This window comes from Rattus norvegicus, chromosome 8, assembly GCF_021556685.1.
Source record: "Rattus norvegicus strain SHRSP/BbbUtx chromosome 8, alternate assembly SHRSP_T2T, whole genome shotgun sequence".
NCBI classification, from domain to species: domain Eukaryota; kingdom Metazoa; phylum Chordata; class Mammalia; order Rodentia; family Muridae; genus Rattus; species Rattus norvegicus.
In genome coordinates, this window is record NC_141541.1 from 33,303,364 (window position 1) to 33,319,384 (window position 16,021).

The 16,021-nt window shown below is 41.6% G+C and overlaps 1 protein-coding gene across 3 annotated transcripts in view; it reads left to right on the top strand.

Annotated features, from left to right (window-relative positions):
• The window catches only part of Opcml (opioid binding protein/cell adhesion molecule-like), a 1,124,064-nt gene that overhangs the window by 846,028 nt on the left and 262,015 nt on the right, over positions 1-16,021 (top strand). For all 3 annotated transcript variants that reach the window (NM_001440069.1, NM_001440070.1, NM_053848.3), the window contains 1 exon segment: positions 11,593-11,825. In NM_001440069.1, the coding sequence (NP_001426998.1) occupies positions 11,593-11,825 (233 nt within the window).

Below are 16,021 nucleotides of genomic sequence, written 5' to 3' on the forward strand. Positions count from 1 at the left end.
AAAAGAAGAATGACCTGGGAGGTTTAGGCCGTCCTTGGGATTCTGTGATCCCGTACATTATATGTGGGTATGTGTTTGCGGGGAAATCCGTGAGCTGTAATTTCTGCAGTTCCGGAGTCGTTGCTCCCATGACACTCATGTGGGGAGCCTGTAGCTGACTTGTGCCATTCTTCAAAAAGATATCAAGCTCCCCAGACTCTCTACTTTTAATTTAAAATTTTAATTTATACTTTTCCATGGATGATACTGAGACAGACATGGCCGTGAGTAAATATGTCAGGATAATCTATTGAATGGGATTAAAATGGTGTATGCTTGGAAACATTTTAATTTCATGTTGCTCACTTCTTTGCCTAGTTTAATGAACAAATCGGGAGGCTGGGTTTTAAAGCTGTAAGTGGGAAGGAAGAAAGAGAGCCAAGTGGCAAATAAATATATGGAATTGCTTTGGATGGCTTCTTGGAGCATCACAGCCCAGCCAGGGGCAACACCTGGGAGAGCTCTGAAAGACAAGTGGGCAGCCATGGAGTTAATATCCTCGCCACGCAATGTGAGATCACACACGTTCTGCCAGGAACAAGGGCCTACAGAAGAGAGTGGTGGGCTAGGGTTGGTAAAGGAAAGAGAGGCCACTGTTAACTTGAAAGGCCTGGTATTTTCCCCAGGGCTTATTGGTTTTGCAATGGCTTTGCTGGTGCTTTAGCGCCTCTAATCCAGTCAGTCACAGGTGGGCCAAAAAAGATGTCCCAAACTCAGACAACTCTCAAAGAAATGCTGCTATGCCAAGCACTTACCCAGTGTGCTTTCTGTGATGTGTTTAAGGAAATCAATGCTCATGCTTTAATCTGTCCTAAGATGTAACCCTATCTCTGTCTAGGGACTGAAATATGCTTCACTTGTTTTTGGTGTCTTCTGAGGGTAGGAGAGGCCCTTGAAATGATTTTCACAGATGTGCTGGGCCCATCCGTCTCTGTACAATCTCTTAGGGACATGGATGTTGTTTTTCTGAAGCTACTGACCAGGCTCCACTTCACGTGTCAGTCTCTCCTTGTCCCATCCCTCCATGACACAACTGTCTGCACTGAGAGTTTGATTTCTTTCTCCCTCAATCTACCTGGCCTGAGTGTAGTTCTTCAAGGCTAATGATGGTCCTGTTTCTATGCAAACTGGTTTAAGCCAAGGGCATTTCTGCAGAAGGTATCAGGGCCTATTGGCCCAATGAATTCTCTTGCAGGTGTGCACAATTGTATTGATTGATCTCCCAATTATGGATTTTTAGGAGTACAGCATTTTACCAACCACAGGTCATCAATCTAGAAACCAGCCCATCACCGCTCTTGTCAACACAGTGTGAAAGAGGCCTGATGAAAATACAAAGTTCAAGTTATCTCACTGCTTCCAACTGAAAAAATAAACTAAGCAGGGAAGTGAAACCTTACCCCAGAACTCCACACAGGATGAACCAAGAACATTTTGGAAAAAACAGGATCTTTTGGAAGTGGAAAAGAATCCACAGATAAGCTGGGAAAGTATGCATCAGTTAGCTAGTCAATGCTAAAATTTTAAATCTCATTTTTAATTTAATAGCAGACTAGATCTGTCTGGTATTTAGACACCACCTGGGCAAATCATCACTAATTAAGAATAACTATTAAGAATAACTATTGTTATTCATTTTTTGCTCTTGTTTTGAGTCCAGGTCTCACTATATAGGTTGGTCTTGTACTTGCTATCCTCCAGCTTCAACCTCTTGAAGGGTGGGATTACAGGTATGGATTACCTGTGCAGCTAAAACTCACTCCTTCTAGAATGAAAAATAAAAGAGAATGACCTTGGAAGTCCTGGGAAATGAACAAGACGATTTATCACACTTGGCTAAACTAGCTTAGAGTCCTAGACCACTGAGGTTGAAGAGGGAGAGAGTTCTCTGACAGGTTCTATTTATTGCCAGATATAATCAGCCCAGCCACATGCATTATTTCTTCCAGTCCCCATAATAACATTGAATAATGCAACAAAGTCAAAAATCCTGCCCCACTTCTCAGATAGGGAAATAGAAGTCCTCAGAGCTTTCCTGGTTAGTTTTTATTGTCAACTTGACACAACCCAGAGTCACCTGGGAAGAAGAACTTCAACTGAAGAACTGCCTTGATCAGATTGGTTGGTAGACATGGCTATGAGAGATTGTCTCCATTGGTGATTGGTATGGGAGGGGAAAGGGTCCAGCACCATTTGTCGGCAGCACTGTCTCGGGGCAGGGGAACTTGGGTTGTATATAAAAGCTGTCTGAGTGTGAGCATTCTTCCAGGCCTTCATTCCTCCATGGCTTCAGTTCTTGCTTCAGTTTGCATTTACTCCCTTCAATGGTAGACTGTAATATAGATGGATAGGATGAAATAAACCCACTCCTCTCCCAGAGATTTTGATTAAATGTTGATCATAGCAACGGAATACAAACAAACACAGAACTTAAACAAAATACCTTTCCATGGGTCTAGACAAGTAGCCTAGCCCTTGTTTGTTCAGTGTCAAGCCCCTTCCTTAGTTTCAAAATATTCCATTTGCATGAGTGACATCATCAAAGCTCATCAAGAAATCTCAACATCTGCTGTCCCTCTCAGCATTGTCAGGAATAGCTGAATGGCCTACCTGGCTTTCCCTTCACTGAAAACAGCCACTATCAGCTAGCTAACAGCTTCCCACTTTAGTAATATGTAGTTTCTTTGCTTCTGGCTGGTTTGCTCTAGGACTTCCAGAGACTTCCTGTGCATTTAGCCTACCCTATCCTCTCTATAAGCCACAGCTATCCTCACTCCTCTTTCAACAAAAGTTCATTTTTTCTCAATTCTAGACTTTTGATTTACTCATCTGGCAGATCCAACAGTTGGTGAACACAGTCTTTTGCAGAGTGCTTGCAGCTGAGCATTGCAGGAGACCATGCCCAAAGCTGGCAGTGTGTTGAGTTGTACATTCTTGACCAAATGCATGAGGGACCGCAATACAACTCATGAGACCTAGGATAGTTCTCTAGCAATTATGCTTTCATTTTCTATAATAGTTATTCCAATTGTTCTTCACCTCTTCCCTTTATTTCTCTCCTCTCATTTGCTTTCAGCTAGCAACTTTGGAGAAAATAGAAGGCATCAATTGTCTCCATGGTTTCCTAGTGTAATACAAGGTCACCCGTGTTTCTACTATATTTCTTCGCTTAGGGGTCATCTTTTCTTAAGTGCTTTAGATCCAATATTTTTCACCTTTACTCTAACATTTTATTTTAATGGCAGATTTCTTTCCTTCTATATTATGGCTTGCTCTGATTCCAGAGACCATTTTCACCAGCACCTATGCCGATAGAGTAGAACAGAAGGATGCAGGATTCTTTGTCAGACTCTCTCTCCAGTGTGGACAGTTGGATTACTCATGGTATTGCTGGTCCTCTGCACATTGGCATTTCTATGGAATGGGGAGCTTTTCTGTGTTTTCAGTTCAATCTCCACAGTCACTGTGCATGTTAGGACTCAGGATCACCCCACATGTCACTGCTCACAGCAGAAACCATAGCATGCTATTATCCCACAGGAGACTTGGCGTTCACATGACACTGTTCATTCCATTTCTGGATTTCTGGCTCCTCGCTTTTATTCAGGGCTCTTATTCTGCATATATATATATATATATATATATATATATATATATATATATATATATGTGTGTGTGTGTGTGTGTGTGTGTGTGTATCTCACACATACACATGGTACATTCCTTCCCTTCTACACACAAACACTAAAACACACACACACACACACACACGTACATTCCTTCCCTTCTACACACAAACACTAAAACACACATACACACACACACACACACACACACACACACACACAGGTACATTCCTTCCCTTCTACACACAAACACTAAAACACACATACACACACACACACACACACACACACACAGGTACATTCCTTCCCTTCTACACACAAACACTAAAATACACATATACACACATACACAAACACATACACACACACATAAACACTCAGGGTACATTCCTTCCCTTCTACACATAAACACTAAAACACCACACACACACACACACACACACACACATACATGTATACTCACATGTATAAGATAGAGCATGGGTCTTGTGTACTAATGGAACAAATTCACTCCAGGTAGCATTAGACAGACACCAGTTCACTTTGAACGGCATTTATGATGCACGTTCATGCCAGTGCTGAGTTCAGCCTCTTGCGCCATTCCGATGGTAGGGGTTCGGGTCCTCTCTCAGAAGCTTTGATTTCCACCCCATTCTTCTGCTGAGGCTCTCAGAATACTCTTAACCAATATCTCAGCACAAATATTAGCTCTGGCCTAGTCATTACCGGTGTTAAATTTCTGACTGTCTGCACCATAAAGGCTTTTGCTTTCATAATTTAGGGTCTTGTTGATGCTTTAGAATTAGCTCTATTTGTAACTCAAGAAATAACAGAGAAGTTAAAGCCTCCCAGGAGAACAGCTTTTGCAATTTAGAATGCATTGGGAGTTGATTTAGTGATATTTCATTTGGGCTCTCCTGTTCTTTGGCTCTGAAAAGTCATTTATTATTACTCCATGACTTCTCTAAAGCAAGATCTTCTTCCTAGCTCTTCAGATGGCAGTATTAACATATTTTGATATATTACATCAAGAGATGTAGTAAGGTTTGAGAGATTAAGAGGCTTCCTAATGGAAATTTGCTTAACTCTCAATTAACAAAAAAAAAAAGTAAAATCAAAACAAACAAACAAGCACCAAGCTAATATTGGAATGCACATTAATGAGAAAAATCCAGAGAAACGTATTCAGAACCTTCACATATAACACATCACCTCTACCAGCTTTTCTTAAATTGAGGACTGTATAGAAGATTGCATTAAAGGTAGAGCCCAAGAATGGAAAAATGATTTTCATAGTTTCCCAGTGGTAACATTATTTTAAAACAAGTTTATATAGAATCATAAAACTAGATATAAATGCCTTCAGCATATTCCATTACATGACTCTAAATTCTTAAAATATAAGTTCTGCTCACACATAAATACCAAAATTGGAATTTGCAATATTCATTTAATGAAGCAGATGAAATTTTATTAAAATTGGATCCCAAGTTGCATCTTGGACCAAAGTACTGACAGCCATAGGCCACCATTCTTCAATTTAACCAATGCAATGTGATGGCTGAGTCTTCCCCCATCCCAACCCCAGGGGACCTTCATTACACAGCAGACTCAGTCTCATTCAGCTTTTCGTGGTAGGAACGCATCACTGACCCCATGAGTCACCTCTGTGTTTTCCTCATTAGCCTGAGAGAATGGAAGGACTTCCCTGTCGCATGGTGATAATAGATACAGGTACAAGCTTGAATATTTAAATCTAATTGTTACCATGCTACTCCCAGACTATGGATGCGTTACATTTCCCCAATTATAATATAAATGAAAAATTAGATTGAAAAATACACAAAGAATACCCCCTGGGACCCTGTGTTGTATGTCTGCATTTGGGTATAGAGTGTACAGATCACACCAAGGGACGCGTATTTCCATAGACATTTGTTTGCCCTATGGATGTTCTTTTGATGCCACATTGAGGAGCATTGCAGGCATTTAAAAAATCACAAATAGTTATCAGTCACCTGTTGGGTGCCGGGTGGCCTGTGGGAAGTGATGTCACATGGCACAAAGAGCACCAGTGTTGTCCTCATCCACGTCCTAGTTACAGCCCAGCAAAGGAAGCTTTAAAGCCGTGGTCCTCAACCTCTGGGTCATGACCCCCACACAGGGTCACATGTCAGATTTCCTGCTTATCAGATATTTAAAGCTGTGATTCCTAACAGTGGCCAAATTAACTACAAAGTGCCAAAATAATTTTATGATTGGGGATTACCACATCCTGAGGAACTATATAAAAGGGTCGCAGCATTAGGACGGTTGGGAACCACGGCTTTAAATGCTAACGTTCAACTGTGCAGATTTGACAAATGATTCGAAGATCTTCAGCATTAACATTGCACTACGAGAGAATGTAGATCTAGAACAACAGGCCTGAACCAGAGCCTGAGTGGTATCTTCTAGGTCTCTACTCAGAGCAGCATACCAAGTGTGATTCCAGCAATAGCAGTAGAAATATGAAGGCATTTTCCAGTGAAGCCTCCTTTCCCCCAAATTCCTGTCATCAATGCTTCTAACATTAATATTTACAAAGTTATTAATACAGGACGAATGAACCAGGAGTCTGGCTTAAAAGACTCGTTCTCCATGTCCCCGGATATCTCAGATATCTTGCCGATTTCTCTGTATATGGGTGATTCTTGTTTTTAATTGGGACATGCTTTCCAGATAAGTATCTTGCTGCTCCCAAACTAGAGGAGTAAAGGCTCACGGCCTGACCCAGGCTCTGCTGGACATTTCTTCACACTCTGCCCCAGATCTGCCCAGCCCCCACAGCCCTCTCCTTTCCTTCCCATTGTTCCCATGGGTAAACCCCATGCTTCAGTCTATGGCACTGATCTGTCTTCACCTCTTTCCTTTGTCTTGTATTAGATGCAGCTTCATGAGGCAGGGAATTTGCCTCTTCGCTGTACTCTCAGCTGAAGAAAGTTGTCTTATATATAGTAGGTGATCGTTAAGTACCAGTTGAATGATGCCCTTTTTACATTTGCCTTCTCAGAGGCGAAATATAAAATAAAAGATGAGAATAAAGAAGATAAAAATGTTAAAGTTTGCAGATTTCGCATTTCAGGAAATGGAGTCTTTTGACAAAAATTTCTAGCCTTTCTTATAAATGAAGTTTTCAAGATAAAAGATCTGGTGCCTGCAGCCCCAACAGACTAGGCTGGTCTACCTGTCCCTGTCAGCATCTAACTCTATGAGTGATGATGCTAAAAAGCGCAAGAAGGGGTTTAATCAGGACCACGAAAAAGGATCAGATAAGAGGGTCCAATGATCTGAATGTGTCTTCAGGTGCTAGCCAGGGACTTATGCTTACACAGGGGAGTTGACTGAGGAACAAGGAGCATGCATAATTGAGGGACTACTGTCTCTGTGAGTGCTCTTTGTCTCAGTCTGCTTCTGCAAGGAGGTCTGAAGGAATGCTTACTGATTGGAGGGTCAGCCTGGTTCTCAGGAGGTGATTGCCGCTTCTCTAATGTTCAGCCTGGAAATTGGAGGTAATTGCTCTCATCCAGGAGGTAGGCTGTCCTGGGAGCCTTTGATATTCTTGGAACCTCAGGTAACTATAGTTTAAGGACAATGACCTGAGAAGTTCAAGAGCACTTGGGAATCTGGCACAGGAAGTTGTAAAAAGCTGATAATACCCAGTTCCTATTGTCTTTCTTCAGGCTTGAAGGGGGAAGATATTGGGTAGGTACCAATGGCCCCTCCACAGACAGCTTGATTGATAAGCATTCCTCTCTGCAGACATAAGCAGGTGATCAAAAGTAGAGGGGTCAGACCCAAAGCAAAGACAGAGGTGCCTGGCTTTCCACTTAAGATTTAGTCATCTTTTGGTCCGAGTGAGGAGTTGGTACTTTTAGCAAAAGCACTGTGTCTGCTCAGAATAGTGTCTGGTCTGGTTCTGTAAGGAAACAAAGTGGTTCTCAAGGGAGAGTTCTCAGAGCAGCAGTGGGAGAGCTTGCCAAAGGAAAATTCTCAGGTCTTGCCAGCCATCTTGATGGAAGTCAAAGGGAGCAGGCCTTACTGGACCGAGATTTCCCGTTTACCAACTCTGGAAACCCCTGTTTTCAACTGTAACTTTGGCCTCACCTCTGAAAACGAGAAACAATATAAAGAATACATTAAAAAAAAAAGAAAACAATTCTTGAGATCCCTTACTTTATACTCAGTCAAGTTGAAGAGTGATATTTATTTCTTTTCCTAAGTTCCCTTCTAGACACTTCTTTGGCTCACCCTGATTCTTATTTCTACCACTCTCCTCATACTACAGGTGGTCTAAGGGCACATAAAATATGGCACTAAATGACATTCTCTTCCTCTTAGATTATTTTACCATTTATGAAAAATGTAAGCATAGATTTTTGAAACTGTGATTTAGATACAGCCAGTCAAATGTATCCAGCCTCAGTCCTGAGATTCTCAAAGCTGCAAATCAGGAAGCCCATGACCAGCTGCCTAGGTCCGAGTCACTTTGACTGGCTTCTCGGTGCTTTGGGACTAATCCCTGACATTCTCTGTGCCTCAATTTCCTTATTTGTGAACTGTGGGTAATGCAGATGGTTTCGCAAAGGTCCGTATGTGGAATGGTTATCTTAATACATGATAAGTTCTCACAAGTACTCCCGGAGGAACAGCTGGCAAGTTCTACTTTTAAGGGCCATTTACAAATGAATTGTTATGAGTTCTCCTCCACCAAGGACTACTAGGTAGGGTTGGCATGGACTGTAAACATTTTACATGTCTAGGAGTTGTCAAGACACCAGAAAGTTATTGACCTGCCTCACCTTGACTGGTGGCTCTCTCTTATTTAACTTTAAACATGGCCCCCTCTGTGTTTCCTGTTAAAGAGGATCCAGCACATGACCTCCGAGAGGAGGGAAGGAGCACAGTTTAGAAGGTCACTTAAGCATACAGCTCTAATCCTTCCTGAGTTCTCTGACATACTATTCAGGGAACCTAGCAGAGGAGAGTCGTGTGGTGCTAGGGGGAAGCCAGAAGCCAGGAGCCAAGAGCCATCATGCAGAAGGCTGCTCTCCTCTGCCAACCCCACCAATCCACTGAGTTTCTCTGTTGTTTTAGGGTCAAAGAACTGCTTTCCCTGGCTTTCTCCAGATACTCTTTTTCTCTTTGTACTTCATATTCACTGATGAGACCCAGCTGAGGGGCAAGTAAAGCAAGCCTGGCTGCTCCCTGGGATCTATGTATCCAAGGGTCACCTGATCTTTCTATTTGGGTTATGTGCCTCCCTGAAAATGTGGGTTTTGATTGATAAATATCAAATCCCACTTCTCTGCTACAGTGCTGGTAATTTGCTGGTCCCATATGAAGACTATAATAGTTTTTGAGGAGATGGATTTTAATTTGTCTAATATTAAGCTAATTCCCAACATCTACTCTGTGTGAGAGAATACTTATGACTGGACTGTTTCTCTTCTGGCTATGCCCTGGTCACAATCACCCAGGAGACAGAACTTCCTCTCCTATCTCCATCACCTGGCGCTTACCAATAGCACCTTACCCTCGAGGAAGGGCCCCCCACAATAATCAAGCAGAAGAGGCTCACTCTCCCAGCAGGAGCAAATATGTAGCAACACCATGAGTCCTCTGCCCTTGAGACAGAGCGCAAGGAGATGGTTTTCAAAGAGGACAGTATGACTTGACATATGAAATCAGTATTTTTGAGTACAGTGAGTTAAACCAGATGTTTCTAGTGAAAGGAGAGTACGTCATTAATAATCATTGGATGAGCCCTGGTGTGATGTTAGCAATATACTTTGTCCAGATAGTGAGAAGCTGCCTGAAAGTAACATTGGATTAGAAACCCCACTGCAAGTCAGGTATTTTCCAATTCATTGCTTTAAAAGAAATTGAAAGAAGAACTAATTGAACTGTCAGTTGCGAGATTATCAAAATAATTTTTGAGGCTATATTACTGTGCAGTTTTTGCCATATATCTTGGAAGGCATTCAAAGAATTTAGTGGCATTGTAATAGGAGATTTTTATTGCCATTTTTGTGCTTCTGTTAACAAGGTTGCTTTAAAAGCAAAAGTAGAAAAGAATTGATCCTAAATGTTATCTCATTATAGAAGTAAATGATTTCTTAATTTGTGGTATGAAAAAGCCAGCTTACCCATGAGATTAAGCTCTGTATTTACAATTCAAGTTAAGTTTTTGTGGTTAATTATTACTCAGAATGCGAAGCATATCTATAATGTTTTATCAATTTTACACTTGTGGTGGTAACTCATTTTAAAAGCAAATATTATTACTTAGAGTTTTATAGCCCAAGGACATAAATGAAATTTGAAATTCAATCTCTATATATTTGTGTTACAGATAAATATGATAGGTGATCAATAAAAGGTTTTCAAGCATAAAAATGCATCCTGCTGAGGACATATAAAAGGAGGATAATCTCAAGTTCAAAAAGGAACAATACACACTTGTGACTTTTAGAGAAGAGCTTGTCCATCAATTTTGAAGATAGACTATAATAATTATCAATCACTGAAGTGTTTAAATTCCACTCATACATAGGGACTCTTTCTTTCTCTCACATATATTTTCTAGGGATATTTTATTTTCAAGTGAATGAATTGTATTCTAATGTAAACTGTTTGAAGCTGGCAGTTTAACTAAATCAGTTTGTGGATACGCTGAAGGTTACAAAAGGTTACTTCACAGAGACTGGTCTCTTTGGAGCACTTAGGAGCTCATCTATCTCTTCAGCCTTCCTGGGTCACCTCTGTAGCCAACCCAGTGCTAGTCAGATGGTGGGAGAAGCCTTGCTGTTCTTACTTGAAAGTTGACAGGCTCTTCATTCTCTTACCAGAGCCAGGACAGCAGTTCTGCCTCCATGTTTACAGTGAGTGTGCTGCAATGGGTTGTGGGTATGCACGGGTTTGTCCCCTCAGACCACATTCATTCCTACAGCGCATTCTGGGTCCTTCCGTATCTATTTGTAGCTCCTGAGGCACTGTTGCCCGTGTTCTTCCCCAGCTGCAGACACATCTATCTCTCTCCTTTGGTAGGGGTTGATAAACCGCAGGACATAAGCAGTGACAAGCAATAGTCATTTGCATCCCAGCTTCTCATGTTGAGGGGGGCTCTCTGTGATTACAGGCTGCAGTCGTGGGGTGAGGAGAGGAGGAAGAGGGACACTGTTGAAAATCTTGCCTGCCCTGAAATCTTTAGAGGTAGCTGGGAGCTCTTGAGGAAGTCCTGGTTCTTTGCAGGCTTCGTGCAGCTTCGGGGCACAAGGAGATTATCAGCACCTGGGAGGTCTGAGGTAAATAAGTTCAAGTCTTGATTAACTACAAGTAAAGTATTTGCTCATGGATTATCTGTGACCTATTTGAAATACTGGTCTACTTTCTTTTCCCTGTGCCTCTGGGCCTTTGCTACCGCAATGTGGTAAATGTGCTCGAAAAATATAAACTAATTTTCATATAAACCTGAGGGTAAAGGAAGAGGAAAAGAAATATGCAGGCAAGATATTCACACAATATGCTTCTAAATCAAGGAGAAAAGACTTTGCATCACGATTTCTTCTGGATGATTCAAGCTTCTCCTGCCTTGTGTTCAGGAAGTTTCATTAATAATTGATTGCCTGTTTTTCAAGTATTGTTGCTGTTTCATTTTCTCCTTGCCATATAAAAACACATGTATAATCTCTCTCTCTCTCTCTCTCTCTCTCTCTCTCTCTCTCTCTCTCTCTCTCTCTCTCTCTCTCTCCTTCTCCCCTCTCTCTTTCTCTCCCTCTTGCCTCTCTCTTCTTCCTTCCCTCTCTTCTCTCTTTTCCCTCTCCCCTCTTTTCTTCTCTCCTCTATTCCTCCTTGCCTCTTCATCATATCCCCAAATCCCTCACAGGTGTACCATAGATGACCGGGTCACCAGAGTAGCCTGGCTAAACCGCAGCACAATCCTCTACGCTGGGAATGACAAGTGGTCCATAGACCCTCGAGTGATCATCTTGGTCAACACGCCTACCCAGTACAGTATCATGATCCAGAATGTGGATGTTTATGACGAAGGTCCGTACACCTGCTCTGTGCAGACAGACAATCACCCCAAAACCTCCCGGGTCCACCTCATAGTGCAAGGTAAGTTACAGCTGGATCTGTGGCTCATGTTCCTTTTGGAAATGAATTGGAAACGTAATCTTGGTCTTTGTGTTTATGTATGAAGACACAAAAGTTACTTTCCTCTATTGAATCCAGGGGTTGAGAATTTCAAACCTTCTACAAGTTTTTTCAGTTTTTCTTTTCTCTAACACTTTGTTCTCACCAGGCAGGTTTTGTTCATGCACAGCTGAACTTCCTTAAGAAACTTAGCATTTGAAGCTGGTGAGAGATTCAAACATAGATAAATGCAGTATTAATCACGGAGGCCTTTATTTCTCTAAGGCTTGTTTCATTAAAAGGAAAGACTAATATTAATGTGAAACTGGCCATATGTGTTCTAAAATTGACACGGAGTTCTATTCTAGCCAATTAGGTCCTCTCTGGCATTCCTGATGTTTATTCTTCCTTACAGTCCCAGAGTGGAGTGGAGAGAAAGCTTATCAGAATATCTCCAGATCAGAAATAAATTCATATGGTTTAAAGGAGCAGACAGAGGACTTCGCATCATTGTCCATTCTTCTAAAAATCTGACTCAGTTTATCCAATGCCAGATACAATATGTTTAGTTAAAAAGATCCACAGAGCTGTTATTTGAAGACCATGTAAGGCAAGGGAAGCAATCAAAATAAACTTATTTTGAACTATCCCAATCACCACCACTGCTTAAAGCATTATGTTATTATAGTAAGAGTCAACTTTCAAACAGAATTCCATCACCTAATGTCACATCCTTTCTACAACATGTGGGAAGCTAAGGTTAAGCTCTCTCAAAGTATTCAGTTTATGCTTGAGAGACATCTACTGGGCTCTCAGGAAGGGGCTCTGTATATGATTTAGTCATTATCAACCTCAGTTTATCTGATTTGGTCTTCCTTAGACTCAACAGCTTTTTTTTTATACGTTTAGATTATGAAAAGTATACACCATCCTTCAATGGTCAGGATGATTTTTGAAAAATAAGATGTGACTCATAACTTATTTCAGTTGATTATTTATATACTGCAGTAAATGGGACTTAACATCTCTTTCACACTTAATAGTTTAAACCATTTTGCATGCTTCCTCTTTTTTTGGACAGAGTAACCATTACCATCTTGGCAAACATGTCTGTGAACACAATTTTCAATGGATGTGTTATTCGGCCAGAGATATGCCATTTATAACTTGTCTTCCTCAAGAGCTATTCCAAGAGACACACAGCACTAAAGTTTGGCTTCTATGCAATCTATTAGTTCTTATTTCTACCCTACATGATTTTAGAGATTCAAAGATGTCTGCCACAGAATGGGCATCTACAGATGTTGCCGTTTTCAGCATAAGTATCCCATCCAGAGGGTAAGAGATTGGGTCAGGATCACTGCTTGGAGACTCAATCTTGCTTGTTGTCTGGGAATAAAGGCACAGACATGTTCCTTCTCAAAGGAGAGTGGAGGCACTGGGTGAGGTTAGTGATCAAAGATGGGTTGGAATGTCCTAATATCTGCTTGCTACTTGGGCTTGAGTCTTTCTAAGAACTGTGATCCTCAGCCTTGAAGGTGGTACCACCATGGGCCTCAAAGCATAGTTGTTTTCACATCCAGAGGATAGGGTGCTTAAATGGAAAATTATAAATAAAATAAATGTCATGTACTGAACAAAACCTGAGTCATCAACAGAATGAGACAAACATATAAGCATGTGGGTGCTGAGACAGGCCATACGGGGCTCAGAGAGAGTAGAGTCAGGATGATGCCTCTGTGTGCACTTTGGGTAGTACCTGGTGTATGGTGTGGAAACTTATAACGTCACCTGCGACATTGCAATCACTCAAGGAGAGTCTGAGAGGTGGGGCACATGGGCAGTAGCTTCTCCTGTCTTAGAAGTCAGCTCCTCCCACTCATTATAGCCAATGTCCAGCCCCTCTGTAACTCTGGCCTCCTAGGAGCTTTTAGAATACAAAGGCAAGCCAGTGGGTGGCTGGAGGAAGAAGGGTGTTCTGCCACTAGAACATTCCACACATGGGACTTTTCATTAAAGAAGAGGCCAGGAGCAGGAGCTGGGCAAGGGCATTCCTGCTGGTCCTGGTGAGCAGTGTAGAATCCTCAGGGGGCAGATGCAGCCACCCTGTTGCTCTTCCTACTCAGTGAGAAAGAAGCCAAGGTCTGCTCTCTTCCCAGCAGCTATCGGCTTTTGTCCAGTCTATAGATTAATTTTTCAGACTTGGTGTTAGTTCAGGTTAGATAAAGATAATGAAAGTTTCCTAATCCTCTTAAAGAAGATTTATCTGACTGAGTAGAAAGCTTTTGGAATACAATAAGGCATGTATAAAACTGAGGCCTAATCTTGCCCTTAATTTCAAACTGCTGATGGGTATTGATTTTGCAATAAGAAAAACTGAAAAATTTCCGAGCTGCAACTTGTCTGTTTTTTTTAAAAGAAAGGATTTATTTATCTCCTATTTGACAATATTAATATCTCATTACTGGTACAAATTGGGTGCCATTAACAGAAGGGAGACCATCCATGGAGCTTCCAGCTTTGTTTTGTTGTTTTGCTATGTCCAGGCATGAGAGATGGTCTGCCATGGTTCTTGATGCCTCGTAGACTACTGTAAAGGGCACCTTTCACCACGTGTCAGATGGCACTGTTTCCTTAGTCTACCTGTTTATCAGCCACCTTCATTAAAATTCACCATTGTTCCCTCAGGTACTTCTTGGCCACTGAGGAGTTCATTTTATGTCACCACATAAGCCTGTGTAATAATGTCATTCAGACCACATAAGTAAGTGGGAAAGAAACCTAGAGCTGTGGCAAATTGTGACTATGGGTCAGGTTAATCACAGGAGGAAAATTCCCTTAGTGACCCTGTCAAAGATGTACTGCAGTAGGGACAGGATTGGGGGTCAGGCATGGGGGTAGGAAACATGTTGTAGAAGGACAAGAGAAGCTACAAGTTGCTTCCAGCATCCAAAGCAGTGTCACAAGCATGGACTGTGTATTATCCTGGAGAAATGCTGATCGCACCTAAGAGATATTGTCTAAGGGCAATGGTGAGAACTGATGCTTAATGCTTTGAATGAGGAAGAGATAAATGAGAGTATATTTATGAATTTGGGGAAATGATCATGGCCTTGAAGTAACCACAGAGATAAAATTCTATGACCATCTGGAAGAACAGCATCATATATATGTGACAAAATGAAGGTGCTGCTGCAGCTTAATACCAGTGTTTGAGAGTCTGTCAGGTCAGGGTTTACTAGCTTGACAGAGGTCGAGCTGCTAAGTCTAACTATTTCTAGAGAACAAGAATCATGACTTATTTATCTGGAGCCCCAGCCATTAGCGGGCAGAGGCACTGCACATACTCGGGGATGTTTATCTGTGAGGTGAACCAGCAACTGTACCAGCATGTGAAGGAGGCATTCTGAAACCTCTCCAAGCAGACAGGGGGTGCAGGGGTGAGCCAGCCATTGTTTGATGAGTTCGAGTGAATAGTCATAGAGAAAATTATCAGCAGGGGAGAAGGCTAGAACATGCTAAGCTAAGAGATGTACCATACCAGGGTTGCCTCAGATTCTACACATTTATTTAGTACTCTTCAAAGTTGCACACAATCTCTATTGTGTTTGACCTTTGCAACAAACTCTGGGAAGTTGCAGTACATTGGCTGTTATATCAATTTGTAAGTTAAGGAACTATAGCTCGGGAAGGTGGGAACCGGCCGTGGTCCCCAAGGGACAAGAGTAGAGACTGGCCTTGAACCACAACCACATTGATACAGGGAAATTTGGGGTTATAGCTCTTGGGGTTATAAGTCTCATTTTTTAAAAAAAAAATCAGGCATGGACTCAAATGGAGGCTAATAACAATGATTATTAAAATTTAAAGGAGATAAATCCCCAGAACAGGAAGGCTTCATAACTCAGAGACTATCCTGAGGAGAGAAGGGAAAAGTCATGGTTGAAACTGACTTAGAGGTCAGACATATGGCGAACTGGCTACAAAATGGCAGGTTTCAAGGACTGAGGGAAAGGGAGCAAAGGAGCCTAAAATGGTGTCCATTGTTAAGGAAGCGTGTCTAGACAAGAGGCAGAAGAAAAGAAAAGGGAAGCCGCGTGGCTGTGGACTGTAAGTTACTGTACTAGAAGTAGAATTCTAGGGATGGGAAAATTACAGGACCTTATTAAAAAGCTAAT